This window comes from Ostrea edulis, chromosome 2 (genome assembly GCF_947568905.1).
Source record: "Ostrea edulis chromosome 2, xbOstEdul1.1, whole genome shotgun sequence".
NCBI lineage: Eukaryota > Metazoa > Mollusca > Bivalvia > Ostreida > Ostreidae > Ostrea > Ostrea edulis.
The window spans coordinates 79,554,429-79,573,641 of NC_079165.1; the positions used below are offsets into that span (position 1 = coordinate 79,554,429).

At 35.9% G+C, this 19,213-nt stretch overlaps 1 protein-coding gene across 1 annotated transcript; it reads left to right on the forward strand.

Annotated features, from left to right (window-relative positions):
• Positions 1-890: 890 nt before the first annotated feature.
• On the forward strand, positions 891-10,673 carry LOC125681600 (uncharacterized). Its single transcript, XM_048921762.2, has 6 exons — positions 891-1,178; positions 4,816-4,988; positions 5,147-5,351; positions 9,147-9,479; positions 9,761-9,838; positions 9,929-10,673. Exons 1-6 carry the CDS (start codon positions 1,103-1,105, stop codon positions 10,009-10,011), a joined length of 948 nt encoding a protein of 315 aa, XP_048777719.2. The 5' UTR covers positions 891-1,102; the 3' UTR covers positions 10,012-10,673.
• Positions 10,674-19,213: the final 8,540 nt, after the last annotated feature.

Sequence of the window (19,213 nt, forward strand, 5' to 3'; positions counted from 1 at the left end):
ATGTTCACTGAAAAACGTTATTTATTATACAGATATACAAAGCAGAATATACGGTCACAAAGTGCCAAACTCGGTTGAATTGCTAATTCATGTGATAAAGAGGGAGGGATGCCCAGGACTATCAAGTTTAGAAAACTGATTTATGTGGAAAACGCATACAAACTATTGTATAGTAGCCCATCTGTGCATAAATGAATGTGTTGGACTACTATACAATTTTAGTAGTTGGTATACAGGTGACAAAGTAGCTTTTTTTATACAACCAATCAAGCTTTTAATCAATTCGAGGACCATAAATGCATAAAACTTTTGTGAATTAAAGCTTAAACGAATTCCACGTACAGTTATATAAGTATATTGCCTGAATAGTTCGCATTTATTTATGGTATATCATAATTAGTGTGTTTACGTAAACAATGATAGGGGTTTGAATTGCATGCATGACAGTCGATCCAAATGCCGTAAATCTCTATCGTAACGTATTTTATATATATATATATATATATATATTGTGTTCCAGACGTCTGTGACGAGTATCTGCAAATAACCGTGTGTTGAATAATGAATGTACTCGCCATATGTCATTACTGAAAGCCCTCATTTCTTGTGCTTTGTTCTGATATTCTCTGTAGTGAAAAACAGGATGCTTGTTACTGGCTTTTTATCACTTTACTGCAAAATAAAGAAGGCGTTGACAATGGATAATTGCAAAACGACGGGACAGATTCCCGGAGTGACCTGCCTTTAAATTCTTACTCATTCAATTAGAAATTGTAACCTTATTGGTCTGTCATACATACAATTTTACCGTTGAACTCGTACACAATTTGACAGTTATTTACCGTATTGTTTACACACCTGTGCCTGCAGCGCCGCCTGTTGGACAGGTACAGAACTAGAGTTCTCGGCCAATTAATCACTGGTGATTGCACGCGGTGTTTTTGCCGTCTGCTAATCAGTCAGTCGTGGCTGCTTTCTCGCGCGTCAGTTCGTTCTCTCTTCATCCTCCCTAGTGACGTTTTCGTTTTGTTTGTTTTTATTTTTGCATGACATTATTTATTATTTTCTTGGGAGTGTGAACTGAAACCAAAAAAAAAAAAAAATGATTTGCAAAGTGAGGCCAGTGATTCCCGGATTTTTGACTTTAATGTTCACTTACGATGTTTTGGGAGTTTATGGTAAGTATTGAAATTTGATATTATTTTTTTTTTATCGAAATATCACAATTTCATTGAACTGATAATGACTTTTTTCTAGACCATAAGTATTGCTTTAACAATGTAGCAAACGTTCTCCATGCCATTTTCTTTCTATCTTGACACGATCATCTGTTGACACGATCATCTGTCTTCACGTGAGGTAACAAATCTCGCACAGGTATCCTATGTTTGTCTTATTCATAAATTTTTTATTTTCAAAACTATGTATTTATTATTCTAGCATAATTCCAGATATCTACAGAATATTTAAAACGATACGGTGGTGGTTATTAACAGTCTGCTTGTAAGAAGATTGTCCCTGTTTCGAATTTTTAAAGATCAGGACTCGATGTTCTAACACCTTATCATTGTCTTATCTTCCTTTAAACAAGAATCAAACTTCATAATCGATGTTAAGACAGATACGAGCATAATTTGTTATCAATTCTTTCTAACAGATGTAGGATACGTGCAGGGCATTTCTTGTTGCAGTGTTAACTGTTTTACAATCAACAACTTTTAGCAATCATTTAGACATGTACAAAGGATAGCCCGTTTGTTGATTTTTTTAAAACTATCTTTTTTGTTCTATTTGGAATCCTTCCTTCGTGAGCTAGCGATCTGGTAAAGCTCTTGTACAGATATGCACCATACACAGTTATACCAATTAGCATAGTTCTCGCGAAGTTTTTATTCATTTCTCGTGTAACGGGGTCCTTGTCCATAACATCGAAATCTTGCAGATTTTTTAAACGAACAATCACTTATAGAATTTTTTTGAGACTAAGTAATTAAATTAAAGACGAAGTAAAGATTTCATAAACTATTTTTGAATAGAGTTAAAATTATGATAAGTTGTTGTACATGTAAATATCGATCTCCTGATAATCTAGATCTATGATAACGTGACGTGACAGAATGGGTCTTTCTGCAGAACGTCAAGTCCTCTCGGAGGAATTCCATGGAGAAGATACAAATTACAATATTGATCACGATGGCAATTAAAACTAAGCGCCAACGAAATGGAATATAAACATAGTTACGATCTCTAATTACCATCGTCCTATAATTGGGCGTGAGTTGACCTTGATTGGACATGCGCTTCGTGAGAAGGAATAAATCTTGATGAATGAAGCCCAGGAATCCCGACGTTCTCTCGCACATGACAGCTAATTATATTTGGCCTCTTGGGAAGAATTTGTCGATTATAGTCACTATCACACCATTGACTCTTCCTTAGTATTGACAACATGTCATATATAGACACACATGTAAACATTACGTAACGGACATACGGCAGGGACTATGATTTGGGGATACAACTTGGAACGGATGTACAAACAGAGCATACGAGGGTTTTGACCGTGTAGCCGGTTTGTAAACGGGCCAGTACATCATGACGGGGTATTGTGTATTCAAGTACTTCAGACCCACTTGAATAAACTATAAAATTCTAATCCGATATTATTAGTTTATTTTTCCGTGTTTGGTCAGCTATGCATACAAATTCGTGCTTGGTTTGAGATATATACGTGCTTAATTAGATGCTACAGACAAACACGCTCATGAATAATGGACATTAGAATAATGGTGGTCAGTCTTGCCGCAGAATTATCATTTGTATCGATAAAGGTATCAAGAAATATTTAAAGTTTAATTATTCAAATCTTTCGGGGTATAAAATAAGTATTTACAGTTTAGCTTAAAAGATCAGAAGACGCGCGTGCGCCACGCGTCTGGTTTACCTCGGCGCGTCACCTTCGCAGTGGCGTTTCCCGCGGCGTTAGCCAGACTGACATCTTGCAAGGTGCGAAATATTTTCAATATTTGATTGCTTTGTCGATATTATGCATTTTTTACGCCACAAAGATACTCATTATGATAAGAGAATGATTTATTCATGCGGAAAGAATCGCGACGTATTTCACATCTGGATTTCTTAGTTCCGCTACGATTCAATTGCATGTTAAGAAACCTTTAAAAAAAATACCCATTACATGTAAATGATTCACATAAAACGACACGCTCACATAAAAAGGAAGAAGAAAAAGCCGTTAATGAAAGTAAAACACAGGAAGTTTGGCGCATTTTAATTTCCAAATTACTGATCTCAAAACATTATTGAGAACAATCTCTCTACAAGTATCGACAAATACAATTTGACAAACTGCTTTCTTGATCAGAGTGTCTTAAAATACCAGCTGTAAGGAGGAAATTTGTTGTTTAATTAAGGCTGAAGTTATTAACAGCGAAGTAGAAGAGAAGCGCCAGAGACTGATTGGAACCTTTTAATATTTCAGTTTAAAGTTTTCACTTTATCGATTTCTATAAGACTCAATGGACAGCTGTACTCATTTGTTCTTTGTAACAGTGTCTATACAGTCAAGGAGTTTAGGGGTTCACTGTGTTATGTCTCGTCTATATCATTAACAAAGACGTGTACATTAATATTGCTTCAGGGACACGCCCACAGAAAGAACAATCCAGCCGGAGTTGAAGGCACCTCTCACCCTTCTATTACATTTACATTACCATTCACTTACAACCGGTCGCGGTAGCTCGGTAGAGCGTTCGCTCCGTAACCGGGAGGTCGTGAGTTCGAGTCTCGCCCGTGCTATGGCCGCGTCCAGCGTCAAACCTAAGACGTTTGCAAAGGTGCACTTGTAGTGATTGCTCCTACGTAGGTCAACGTCAAACACTCGGCATCTAGAAATGAGAATCAAAATTTCTTTATGATTATAAAGATATCAAAGGCAAACGTTTTTGAAATGTAAATATTAAATATTCAATAACATAGCTCTCTCTCTCTCTCTCTCTCTCTCTCTCTCTCTATATATATATATATATATATATCAATATGTAGGATAATGATCGATATGATGGTTTCATTTCAATTTTGTATCGGATTAAAATTCATCTGCGTTTTTGTTTGTTTTGTTTTTTTTATTGTCTTTGAGTTTAAACTTCAAAAGGATAAATATCACCTGGTGGAATTCGCTGACCCCATTTTGACTAAATATTCAATCGGTGGGGAAAAAAAAGAATTTCTTCAAAGTGTATTCCATAAATTATGCATGTTTTTTCTCTACAAATTATATAATATGCAGTCTAGTCAGAATGTAGTATTTACATATTACTAGAATTTAATAAAAACATGTCTATCCATTCTCTCGAATAAGATAGGCAATGCCCGAGAAGTTGTGATTGTTTCTTAAATCACCCAGTGCGGAAAACGTACAGCCCCAAAATTCTGTTTGGAATATACATTTTTTTTCTTATTTTTAGTTTTTAAATTGAAAACAGCATAATTAAAAGGAATAATACCAAAGATATTATGATGAAATATCACGACAAACTTAGTTTTAAAAAAGATGAAAGTCTTGTACTTCGTGGTTTCAGACGATCGTTGGCATCAAAACCGTATTGAGCTTTATAGATATTTGTACCTTGTATCATCAATGGTGATCTTGCGTGAATAAGTAAGCTTGAGTTTAAACGTTCTTGTCTGAGTGGTGAAGAATCCTAAATTAAAGGTAAAATAAATAAGACATTTTATAATCTTTTCACCAAAATCAGTGTGCATGTATCTACAATGAGGGTGACGTTCTTTTTGCAGGCGCACTGACAACTTCAGAACAGGTGACGGGAATGATGGGAGAAATGGTTTCCATGGAGTGTAACTATGTCAACCCTCCTGGTCAGAACTGGTATGTCATCCAATGGAAGAGGAGGAACAATGGCACAGATCCCGAAACCATTGTTACGTTGCAAAATAATTTCCTTACGGAGGTATACAAGCTTCGTTATTACTAACTACTCTTTGCCTTCTGGAGAGGCACTAAACTCTCCACAAATGTTACATACAATTCATTTTTAGCTAAACATATGAGTCTATTTACGTGTATGTATTGGTAATACCGTATAACTCCCTGCTTTGTACATTGAAGGACACGAAACCTTTAGGAGCTTCCTGGAACAGGGACCTTGACCCTGGATTTCGCAGCCGAGTCAGGACGAACATTCGTCAGGACGAAAACAGTCTAAAGTTTAACCTAGAGATCTATGATTTCAGCTGCGGAGACAAAGGCCTGTATTCTTGTGAAATGACGGGAGATCACAGTGCCACATCATTGACTAGACTTGTTCTTGAAGGTCAGTACGAAAGTTCAAGGTCATTAGTCGTACCACTAATTGTTCACAGAATAGTTCAACTTCAACATTTTGTAGGGGTTACAGTACCCGCAACGTTATTCTTGACATTCCTATCGTGCTCTATCGTGCGTGTATCCTATCGTATCGTGCGTGTATCCTATCCTATCGTGTATCAGGTTTTCCGTTTTCTATCGTGTTTTGCGTTTATCAGGTCTATCGTGTTTTGCGTGTATCAGGTTTTCCGTTTATCGTGAAAATCGTTTATCGTGTAGCTTCGGAAACTATCGGGATCGTATATAAAATCTAATGAAAATGTACGATACTTTCCGAAACCTTTATTCGTTTTGTTAAAGAAGCTATTTTTAGGAATCGAGGAAAGACGGTATATTTGAAGGAGAACATAAAGTTGTCGATTTTAAGGCAGAAGAAGAGCTATTTGTCTATCCACAGAGAGAGTGAAAATTTATCACAATTTAATTCTAAGTAGTCTGGAAAGTAGGACAGTAAACCGAGCACAGTAAATCTGAAAGCTCCTTCTGAAGTTCATAAACATTTGTTTGTCTAGAAACAGTTATTTGTAATTAACACTAACAGAAAAATAGGGAGTTCCGATTTGAAAGGAAAAATCAGTAAATTACATTGTTTATCACATACATGTATATTTTAATAATGGTTCTTTTTCTTCCGATTTTTTTTCCACGTGTATGCTACTTATATAGCAACTGCTGAACTTGTGCGCGTCCTTATATCTGATTTTGTGTATCACCCGTGTTTTGACAGCTAACATTCTCAGGGACATTGTATTTCACACATTTAGAAGATTAAGTTTTAAAAGGGTGCAAGGGTGTTGCATCCCCCAAAATTCTGCTCAACTGGGCACGATTCCGCTGTCATCGTTGTTTTTTTTTTATATACCTTGTACATGTACACATGTACCAATACTCGTACGTGTAGATACTGAAAATTTATGTTGGTTTTGATGATTATTTGAATTTTTTTTTACACACTAAGCGTTTCAAAATTGCGAATTTAAAACAAGCCGGTTTTTGTTTATGTTTTTTAAACAGTATATTTATGTTTTGTTAACAAAATATCAATTCAAATAAATATGTTCCAATTACTTATGACTATCAATTATCAATCATAGTGTAAAAATATCTAACAGGTGTAGTGCGGTTGATTTTTTTTAAAGCGGTCGTTATGAAAATAACTTGAGATGTTGAATGAGCCGTGAACTTAGAGCTTGATGCAAAATAACCCCCTCCTCGCTACACGCACAATATTACTTGGTTTTATTTCATACTCAAGGTAATATACATTAGCATAAGAGAGCTACTGAAGCATGATATCACTACATTATATTACATTTAGTTAATTCCCTGTATAATCTATATATTAAACATTAGGTGACAATATAAGTTTTAGAATCATTGGCTGATAAAATTCATATAGATATCAAATAATGAATTCAATGCCGTATATATATATATATATATTTTAATTTTAGCTGTGATGGCATTAAAAAAAAAAAAAAAAAAACGTACGACCGTGGATTAAAGAAATTATATGATACAAAACCGATCAATGTTTTAAACAAATGTTACCGCGACGGGGACAGGTAGCTGGTAGTCATCCCGCGATGAGAACGCGGTTTTCCTGAGTTACCTATAGATTACCACGTTAGATTTTTTCCCATCGCGAGAACGCGGGAAACAAGAAATCCGCTTTGTCCGTAATGTAGGTATATAATGAACATTGAAATCCTTCAATATTATTATCAACATAATGTAAACATAATGTAATTATGTTGTAGGTATAAAATTTCGTTCCGTCTAAACCGTTTCTAAATTTAAAACATTTCTATCAGGTTTTCCGTTTATCGTGAAGATCGTTTATCAGGTTTTGCGTTTATCAGGTTTATCGTGTATACTATCGTATCGTGCGTGTATCCTATCGTATCGTGCGTGTATCCTATCCTATCGTGCGTGTATCGTGTTCTATCGTTTATCATGTCAAGAATAACGTTGCGGGTACTGTATCTATTGGATAGTTCTGTAGTTGAACCATTCAAATCCTTTCAGCAGTGATCGATGTCATAAATCTGGTCAAGAATACAGAATTAATAGTAGGACAAACGTGGACCATCCCACCCACCGTGAGATCGGGTAAACGGAGTAATCCGTAGTGAGAGATCGATTGTTCATAGTACAACACCAAAGGTCGCTAGTAGGTCAGTCGTTATCAGAGTACATTGGTGCTCAGGCCCAAGTTACTTTTTGTTCGGCTATACCGACTTCTAACAGTCTGTAAACTTTCAAATCAATAGACATCAACGATGCCGTTTGTATGGCATTCATTTAGACGACAGCTTTCAGTGGAAGAGTAAATATTTAATTCTCTAACATAAATATTCAATAAGCTTCAGATTTGAAATTTTTACTTCAAACTCCAAATTATTCACTAACATGATATAACTAAGCTTCAGATCTTAATATTTTACATAGCTCGCGGAGAATGGCCACTCTGGACATAATGCCTGATCGTTAGGATACTAAATACATTAACAGTATACAATGACCTACTGGACACCAACCTATCTATTATTTACTTAATTATCACCCTTGACGTCATCTCGTGCCAAGGTGGAGAGTCTCAAAGTAACAAAATACCAATAATCATAATTGATTTCTGATACGTTGAAAACAAATACTGTAAAAGAAAATCTAAGGGGGTTTTTGTATTTATTTTTTGACATATTGTTCTGTAGACATGATCTGGTGAATATTTTACAGTCTCCGTTCAAAGTGGGGAAAACAAATCCCTTGTAAGGCTACATTTTTGTATATCATCACAGACTGCACATGTAACAGGAAAAGAACAACGTTATGGCTGGAATCAACCGGGACCGTACAATATTAGTCAGGTGCTCTAGATAACCACTGAGCTATCCAGGCCCAATTCAAGTTCACAGTCCATATAGCCCAAATCACTATACACGTGTATTTAATATTTACAGTAGTAGAGCACGATTCGCGGGAGGCCCCACGTTCAAACCCCAGTCCGGCCAGCACTTGGCGCCCTACATGATAAATTATGGTGGTGAAGAATAGTCCTGGTGACGTTTTCAGGTAAAAGGCCCATGGGCTCTGTTGAGAGAGCGGCTGCAGCAATTCACAAAAGGTCCTTGGATCGATTCCTTGTCTAGCTGACACTATTCCTTAATACATTATATCAAATGGAATACCCATGCAAGCAAGGCAGCAACTACAATACACGCGGATCCAAAAAAAATTCTGATGACAACCAGACAAGCTTTCTCCTCCAAAATCTGTCTTTTTGTCTAATGTCAAATGGGGTCGTGACCCTATACTCACTTACAATGTAGTATGCATTGATCAGCATGGGTATTTGTTAGGTTGTTTTTATGTTATCGGTAAGACGAAAATGTAGATTGAAAAAATTACCAAGCTCTAAAAACTTCACAACTCGTCAGCAGAATTTTGACAACTCCCGTGATGTTTCCGATTCCATAGAAAACCCAAATTGTGTTTATTTTTCGCCAGTAATGAGTATGGTAGTCCGGCGCATGCCTGACCCAATTTCCGCTACGCTACATTAGGTATCGTAGCGGAAATTTGGCCAGGCATGCGCCAGACTATGCAGTATGGGTAAAATTGGCATTCGTAGATCATCATTACTACTACATGTATATATACTGTACATAATATAATGTTTTCTTGTACCACGATACCATGACCTCGTCCTTTTGGGTTCTTATGGTCCTTTATATTGCAGCCAAGCCTGAAAAACCCGTGATCAACAATGACGTCATTATCGTTGACGAAAACAGCACGTGTGAGTTAGAGTGCGAAGTTTTGGCGGGACTTCCTCCAGTTAATCTCGTTTGGCTCATCTCAACTCCTGGCAGTTCCAAGTATGAGCCAATGGAAAACCTTCCAGAACGAATTGTCAAGGAGGGGCCAGACTGTCGACCCAGGGTCATTCAGTCCGTGCAGCTCATAGTCACCAAGGAAAACAGTGGTTCTATGTTTAGATGCAAGGTGAAATCCAGTAAGGCAGATTTCATCACAGATGACCTGTATGACGAGGTTGAAGTTAAAATTCCTGGTAAGTTCAAGGTAAAAACTCCTGCGCCCCCGCCCTCATCCGTTATTAGAAATTTACAATCGTAAAGCCTTCCTACAATGTATTGAATTGGCCCGTACCTTTGTGTACATTTCGAGTACACCACTACTGGGTACTGGCCTACTGGGTGATAGAGGATGTAAATTTATAGTCTTACTGCTGTGTTGTAAATTGTGTTGTCCTGTTGTAAACTTGCTGTTGTTATGTTATAAATTTGGCAATTACTACTACACAGTATTCTGTGGTTGGTCTTTTTATTACAGATCCCGTTATCCCGTCCTCTCCTGCGTACACGCTGTCCTGTGTTGAAGGGGAGTGCTTATCGGACGGACCGATACAAGGTATTTTACGAGGAAAATAAATTTCAGCTGTTTTATCTTAAACTGAATGATTTGGAAAAAAAAAATTCATTCCTGCATTTTCTTTTTCAGACAAATTGCATAACAGTGGAGCCATTCTATTTACGTCCATCTTTTCACCTGTTGTTTCCATGGTTATTTACATAATTTTATGACGTCATATGTGTCGTGTAGACGTGATCAGGAATCTCCATCGATGTTCCTCTCTTTTGAGATGCGACTGTCCATTCTAAGAAATCCAGAGACTTGGTTTATGAAAGTTTATTTATTTGTGTATAGATGATGAGAGAGTGATTTGAAAGTGTAATATATCAACGTGATCTCAAAATTACGCATACCACTGTATATTCTACAAGGAAAGAATCCTAGCATCACTTTAAGAATTGTATGAGCATGAAATATATGTTGTACCGAATGCTTCCAAAACGAATACTGAGACGAGGTAAATGGTTATAGTGTGCATGTTACATAAGTGTTGTTTTTAAAAATCAAAAATCTTATTTAATGAGTTGGAATACATTTATGTGTTCAAAACACCATTAGTAATATTGTACAATGCGACTGTGTATATTTGATGGTTGTGCGCAGGTACCGGTGAAATGGTATATTTAAACGGTTTTGGAAGCTTGTGCCATTTTTGTTTACTGCGCATACATGTGTAATTTGAATGTCGCAAATGTTTCATTACTGTCGCGTCATCCTGTATCGGTAATGTCATTTCCCAGTTTCATATATTGTATTTAGATTAGTACTTAATTCAAATGACAATTCTTTATACTTTTAAAACTGATGTCGAAAATAAATTTTAAAAGGACAACTTGCAAATTTTTGAATTATTTACTAAACATTATATACTACTGGGCGGGTACTAACTCAGATTCTAAATGACCTGAGGCAAAGACGTGTGCATGCTCGTTTCTGATCATTTCGTCCTATCTGTAGATATTTAAGAAATAAATTTCATTTTTGAAAATACATGAGGGCATGAACTACCACGCTTTATGCCAACATACTTCGTGAATCGCTTAGGGATGTATGCTACACCAGAGAATCGCTTAAGGAGGTATGCTACACCAGAGAATCGCTTAAGGAGGTATGCTACACCAGAGAATCGCTTAAGGAGGTATGCTACACCAGAGAATCGCTTAAACGCTCCATGAAAAGTATGCTGGCGTGAAGCGTCGTAGTTTATAACCTCATGTATTTTCAAAAATGAATATCTTTATATTTACATTTTACTTTTATTTCTGTCAGAATAATCCCAGTTATTGAAATAGTCGTACTATATTTAATAAGATTCATACGCGCATTGTTTACATTCATGAGGAAATGGCTATCATTTCAGTTGGTAAAGATATTCAAGGGGGAAAACATTGGAAATGTAAATTTTCAAAAAGAACTTCACGTTAGCGCCTCGTGAAATCGTATCGGTATGAAGCGCTGCAGTTCATTCCCTCGTGATATTTAAAAATGAAATTCATTTTCTACACATTTTACGTTCATTCCTGGCGAGATTCCCAGCTGTTGAAATGGACGCACTATATTTGTGAAGGTTCATACGCGCATTGTTTACATCTGCATCACACTCACGAGGAAATGGCCGTCATTACAATTTGTAAATATACCAACAGTAGATTCAACTGTGTGCGTATGTCTGTCAACTTTTCACGTCTGAGGCAGCAAAATTGATACATCCTTGGATAAATGGGATTTTAATTGTTCAGAAGGGTCAATGCTTTCAATGATACATACGTGATCATTAAAAGTCTATACTTCACCAGAATTACATTTTTTATTTCATAGTACAGGTTACTTGTCTGTAGGTAGTGTAGGTTGTATCCTGTGAAAAATGGGTGTGTACAGATGAAAATACGACAAAGACTTCTGATGAGTTGTTGCAGCGTTCAGGTGAAATGTCAGTTGTTTCTTAAACGTTGTCCAGTTCTCTTTAACAACTCTAATGAAACCAATTCCTTTTTCTACATGTAGTATACAATTTTCTTTTAATAATCAACAATATGGCGTGTAGTTGATACGCTCCTGGTTATATGTCGTATAGACCATTTCAATAAGATTAATGTACCACTCGAATTTCTATGTAATTATTTTGAATTAGAATGAAGAACTGTCGAATTATAATTCACACTGCATTCATGTATGAATTATAGAAAGATCAAGGTTGATATAAAACTCATCACTTTTGGTTTTCAGCTTTAGTTATACACATAGTGATACTGTGAATTATCAGGGTTCATGGATGGACTTCACCAAATCAGCATCTCCATTCTAAATAGACACCCCTCTATTTCATGATTTTGTATTTTGCCAAAATCATTTTTCAATGCAAACATGTCAAAAATAAACTTGGCCACTGATTCTTGGTATATTAGTAGCTGTTTTCCGTTTTGAACTGGATATTTTTGACTCAAGGACACCAAACAGATTTGAATGTGTACGTGTCGCTGGCATATTGGATCGCATTGACCGGGTCATTGCTGTTGGTGACTAGCAAGATATCAAAAACACATGTTTGTTAATGAAATAATGTAGAATGGCATTCTGGTATATCATCTCGCCTGGTTTCCTCGCCAGACTTATTACCGCGAAGAGATTAATCGAAACCTCCAGGTTTTGTGATCGAAAGATTTTTTTTCTTATGCAAAACAGATGGGAAATTCATATCGCGCATCATCAGAAGAAAAAGTTCGTCGGATTGAGAAAGTCTTCCGTAACACACAGTTAACAATCTCTTAGTGTGACCGGTATAAATAGATTGGATTGATTAGATATAGTGATAGATTTTGTTGTACCAATGAAACAAAATCTCCTTTCTTTAATTTGAAAACATAAAGTCATCTTAAATACTTGTAGTACTATTCTTACTAGATGAACATCCACGCAAGCGCAGGAAATCAACATATACAAATAGATATTGTTTCCTGTTAATTTGTCTATTTTTACACAGAGCATGGTTATCTATAAATGTGCACTATCACTATTTCTTTTTGTGTAACTTTACTTTTTTGTCGTCTTCGAACTTTTCACATATGATATAGATTCATTTAGTCAGAAAAATAATGCACGAAAGCCGATAGGTGCCAGGGTATAGAATTGATATTCATTTAACAGGCGGCCACCACTTAATTTATGTGGCGGCCGCCACTTATTTTCTGGCGGCCGCCAGTTAATCTATGTGGCGGCCGCCATATAAATTAAGTGCCGGCCGCCACTTAATTTATATGGCGGCCGCCAGTTATTCAATCCCTCTCTCTCTCTCTCTCAAAATGAAAGGGGTGCAATGCCTCCCCAATGCTTAGTAATATGTATATATAACATATAATTCAAGAGCATTAAATTATTGTTTTTCGATTGTGCTGTTAATTTACAAAGTTATATAAATGTTTACGATATCAAATGTTGACAGATTCGCGCAAGAGCAAATCTTCATGTGTAGGCCTACTTATGTACCAACGTATTAGGGCACGTAGAACCACGGGACTGACCCTCCACTTTATTGACAAAGTTCAAATTCTGTTATTTTCACATGTAAACTAAGTGATTTTCACATGTGAAATAAGATTAATTGGCGGATTGGCTCCCACCCCACTCTTTTGGTAGTAGTAATGAATGGTAAAAATGTAATAATGAAAAAGCAGATAAATTGAAGGACGAACGGAGCCCCCTCCTCCAATTTAGAAGTACGAAGTTTAGGCAAAAGAGACATTTTAAGGTTCTTTTTCTGTTTGTCAACAATTGTAGAAGACAATTTCCGAATCCACAAATGAGCACATTATTATAGGTGCAAGGGTATAGAATTAATATTCATTTAACTGGCGGTCGCCGCTTGATTTATACAAGGCGGTTGCCAATTTCAAAAACAATTTAATTCATATTGCTGAGTGATTATTTTGGAAAGATTTAGAATAGTACAAACACGTAGGGTCGTTTTTCAAAGTGTAGGGACAGTTGGGGGGATCGAACCCAGGGCAAAACGCTTGCTAAGCGAACGCGCTATACCGCAACTCTTCTCTATTCGTGTTTAAATTATATATATATAGACCACTAACAGATTTAAATGTTATAGAAAAATCTTGTTTAGATAAAACGTGAGGGGGCCCTCCGTGGCCGAGTGTTAGAGCATCACGCTCAAATTTACATGGTCTCTCACCTTTGGTCGGCGTGGGTTCGAATCCCGCTCGCGCCGGTAAGTGAGAAAGTCTCCCAGTTTATTGGTCTCTTTCCAGGTACATTGCATTTGGGTTCTATCTTCCAATAAAAACTTGGCACCACCAGATAACTGAAAAATTGTTGAGTGTGGCGGAAAACAACAATCAATCAATAAAACGTGAGTTATCATCCATTTTTCATGGGTTTTCTCCATTATATTAGAATAACAAACTATTAATCAATACCACATATGAAATATATTGGAAGTGTATTCGGAATGACCGCCATTTGCTCCATTGAAACGTAAATTATATTGACTTGCATTTTGAAAAACATCTGGATATTCAGCAATTAACATGAATTTTTATATTCACATTGATAACGTAAATTTTTCCATGGGACTTGACATTTTTTCTTTATAACAGAAAATTCATAAAATGTGAGTTCCTTATTAGCAAGTTTTACTGTAAATTTAAAGTATTGCTCTCTTAAATTGAATTACAGACATAATAAATTTCAATGAATATATTTAATCATGAATGATATTATGGTAACTGTAATTGAAAATAACTGCTTTTTTCAAATAAAAGACATTATAGATTGATGCAAGGTGAAGATAACGAACAGTGATCAATCTCATAACTCCTAAAAGCAATACAAAATAGATAGTTGGGCAAACACGGACCCCTGAGGTCACAAACTACCAGGAAATTGGAGGAAAATTCGCCTTCAGAAGCCCATGTTTTAATTTTCAGATTTTATTACCATGGCAACCAATTTTCAAAAATAATGTATATGGTTCTTGAAAGAACACATGTGAAAGATTTTAAAGGTCCATCATGACATCTGATGCTAGCCTGGAAATGGGTCGAGATACACTCAGGCACCTGCCATCCTGGAAGTAAAAAAGCAACAAAAATGAGGAAAATATACCCATTTTCAACCCCTCCTAATTCAAAAAAAAAATTCCCCAGTATAATGACAGATATCAACTTTCAGCAAAATTCCTAACCTTTCCAACAAGGCCAAATTTGCAATAGGGTCCTTGATTCCTTTTCGAGATATTTTACATCAAAGATGCAGCATGCTCTTTTCAACTTACCGTTTAAAGTGAAAGTAGAATTGCCCGCCTAGAAGTCAAACTCTCATACATCTCACAGTCACAGTTTCGAATCCCATAAAAAGGCACTGGATCAATGTAGAATGGTCACCTCCCTATATTAATACAGATATCAATAACAATGAAACTATTTAAATTCTATAAAATACTCTTTTAACATATTTACATTTTAACCCCTGGTCACTTTTGCTTCGTATTGGCAATTCGCCAGGTATATTGAGACTTGATGTAAAATTTTCTTTAATTATGATTCAATTAATGATGTCATCAGTTAATTTCTAACTTAATAATATTACCGTTTTTACCATAGTTTGGCGTGCTTTTTTTTTTTATCTGTACATAACCCACACTTTTCTTCAAACCCCGCCCACAAACTCGAAAAAGAAAAAAAAAACACCACTGTCCAAACCTCTGTATGAGGTTTCTCCAGATCAAAATTGTCCATATTAAATACGGATAACTGACTCGGACTTAGTTCTCCAAATAAATATTCGCACTCAATCTCATTTGTAGCTTGAGACAAGATAATATCGTCAATGGTTTCGTCCCAAAGACTTCTATTTCCCTGTTCTCCTCCATGTGTGCGAACAAGTCGAAAAACACGTGTAAGTAGAAATACGGGTATCATTTATGAAGATTTTATAAAAGACCCACTCACGTGATAAGAACGCGTTCGAGAGAACAGCGGCGGCCAATCAGACTTGTGTTTCTTTTCTTCTTCTTTTTTGCTTATGTTTCACGGATTTTTTTAAAATTCATTGTATATACATGTAAATGTTTATCAGCCAAATTAGTCAAAATATTTATTACATTGAATAATATCAAATAGGATTTTTAAATTAAGAGTAACTACCATCATAATTAAATATGTTGCTAAATTTTTAAACAGTAAAATGCACAAATATGGTTTCTTAGAATTTTAATTGTATTTATATTCAATTCTTTGAAGCAAATACTGGTACTAGTAGTCGGACAATCAGTAAATATGAAATAAAAATATTAAAACCAACAGTCCAAACATTTAGATGCATTTTTAAAAAGTTGGTGGGTTTTTTTAAAGAATAGTTAACGTTCATACAATTTTTGGTGATAGAAAGTCATTTTAATAGAAATATATATCGTGTTCAAAGTGTAATGTAAAGACAAACAATTGGCACCATATTATTAACAGGCGACCGCGCCTCCGAAAGCTAAAATAGAATATAATTTAGTATTTTTTATGGTATTTATGAGATTGGTCACTGTTCGTTATCTTCATTTTTTCACTTTACATAGTTTTGATAGTTACCAATTAGTTTCGGCCGAACTTTTAAGGTGACCCCTTTTGTATATATACATATAAACTGATTATTCAAAACGACTTATGAAGGTAATTGGTCGGGAAAATAACATATTTTTGAGAAATTATTGGTTATACATTTATTGCTTCACTGGGTGGGAGGGGGGTCTTAACTTTTCACGTGTTTGTTTTACCTACCAAAGCGGACGTTATAAACAAAGGTCGTAATTTCACCGGGTTTAAAGCAACTTTGATGAATTCGGTTTTGTTCGAATGATGTTTCGGTTTTTTAATGGAAATCGCTCTGGGGTGAGTATTTTATCAAAATTTCCCCATTGGTTCAACAAATATCTGGAAACAATAAGTGCACGGGTTGTCGGGTAGTGTAGTATTCTTACTGATGCTTCTCAATGACAGAAATAACCCGGCCGTAGGGTTGGGGATCATTTGTGGACAGTTGGGTGGTATCCTCGCCATTAGTGGGTTTTTTTTTTCATTTAAAAAATCGTGTTTTTGTCGCTAATGATAATTTGGCAGGTTCTGCAAATCATAGAAACGATATCTAACTACTTGGAACTGTTTACACGTTCTTAACAGACGATTTATAAGCCATCTCTCGATGTTGAAGCGTGCGTCGGTTCCCATTTAGAACGGGGGTTCGATGCCTTTGATAATCTATAGTAATATACCCGAGCTAAGAATGATTTACGAGCTTTTCTTTGCTATTTACCTTAAGTGTTGCGAAGCTGTATAAGGGGAAGAAATATTACTGATTGGTGAATATTCCAGATCACCTTTTTACATCGGTGTATTCTGCCTGGCATGTTCCCTAGCTAGTTAGTGTACATAGAATTTTCTATCTTTGTTTTATTTCTTTTATCAAAGACTTCTTACATAAAGTATTCTTCCGCTTCTGTCATGAGAAAAAGTCAACCCTCTTATTCGTCATCACAATATCGATCCATACTGGAAGAAATAAAAGACTTATGAAACTTATTTTAAAACGAGATGGACATGCAATAAATCTTAGATTGTCCTGTAGAGTGAATAAAGCCATTTCCCGCTAGGAGTTTGATATTAAGTATTTCAATCATTCACATTTTCTGACAGTGGTCGTGTTATTTTCTAAATGAAAAACAATGTAAAAAGGGTATATAATTACTATTTTCATTTTCCTCTGCCTATTTACAAAACATTCACGTGTAACTAGTCAAACAGAAGGCGGCCACTCTTCCTAAGCACCGGGTCTTATTGGGCGTTCGAAAATGTCCATTTCTGTATTTTATTGTAAGTAACGCATTGATCCACTCATCAAGGTATGCTTATATATCATTCATGTAGATATACAGAAATTCAACAAAACGTATCTTTGTCAAAGACAATGGTCATTTGTCAGCATGTAGGTATTTCAAATTGTTAACAGTGATTAAATTAAACCCGCGAGTTCAAAATAAATATATAAATGAGATGAAAGGCTATTTTTATTTATTATACTTTCATGTAAAATACTCGAACCTGATTGGTCGAGAAGCATTTGAAAAAACATATTGTTACCTTCTGAGAACAGAAAACACGCGCCCCAGGGTGATAGTATCTAGCAACGGGTAACAGTAGGTACTTGACAACGGGTGATATTATAAAAAAAATGGGTCAAAGACTCAATTGGCCGGGTTGCAATATTTAGAGTAAATAATTTGGGTAGGGATTTATTTGGTGGTAGTTATCTGGAGGACTGTTATGATTCGTTATGGCCTTAGTGTTGAAGGAGGCAGAATTGTAAAGTAAATTATCAAAACGAGTTTTGACGAGTGGAAAAAATGTTAGTTCCGTATCGGTAACGTGAGCGGACACGATTGTTTCCGGATACAGGTACGGATTTTTGTCTTGTAAAAATGCCGATATATATATATATATATAAAAAACATCACATATTGCCACAGGGCTTTTATTGATTAATAAAAAAAACCATGATACAGTGCTCCAAGTCGCATCTGCTATCAGGTCGCAAAATGGCAACCTAAAAATATTTCTGGTCGCCATTTTCAAATTTCTAGTCGCCATGTTCAAAATTTCTACTCGCCATAGTAAAAGCTTTTGTAAATATAAGACTTACAAGGTTTTTTTTAAAAATATGAATATCTTGCAAGTAAAAAATCAACACCATGTATACATTTTGTTTGTTTATATTTTGAAACTGAATAGAAATGTACTCTGAAACATGCTGGATGCTAACAAGTCAAGTATTTACTCTGGCAAAAGTTGTATTGCATTGGGCCATTCTGTATATTTTACAGTACGCTTCTGGAGAAGAAACCCAGCGTTCTACACAAGGATTTGCTTAAAAGTTATCAATAAGTGGGCCTTCACTGCTTATCATGTTATGCGAATAAGAGCTCCTAGTTTTGTTGGATCTTTTGCTGAACAATTAGTACCAGCATCAATAAGAACACTACATCCCGAGTTTGTCTTTGAAAATTAACAGGAACAGTTGCCCCGCTCGACTTAACTGCTAATAATGCAGTCACGGACAACGACATGTCTCTTACTGTTACCGTGAATAGTCACATTTCAACATTTGAAAGATGTACACTCGGTCGTGGCGAAATGCTGACTTATTGGCCTCACAAATTCTGCAAAACATTTTGCCATCACGAAAATTTCCTCCGCCATTTCAGGACTGGGGTTCTTCCTTTACTTTTGCATTTCTCTTTAGACATTGCTACGCCATCTTTTGATGCAGAACTTTCCCCGTGTGATTCTTGAATTTCTTTGTCACATGTACAAGGCTGAG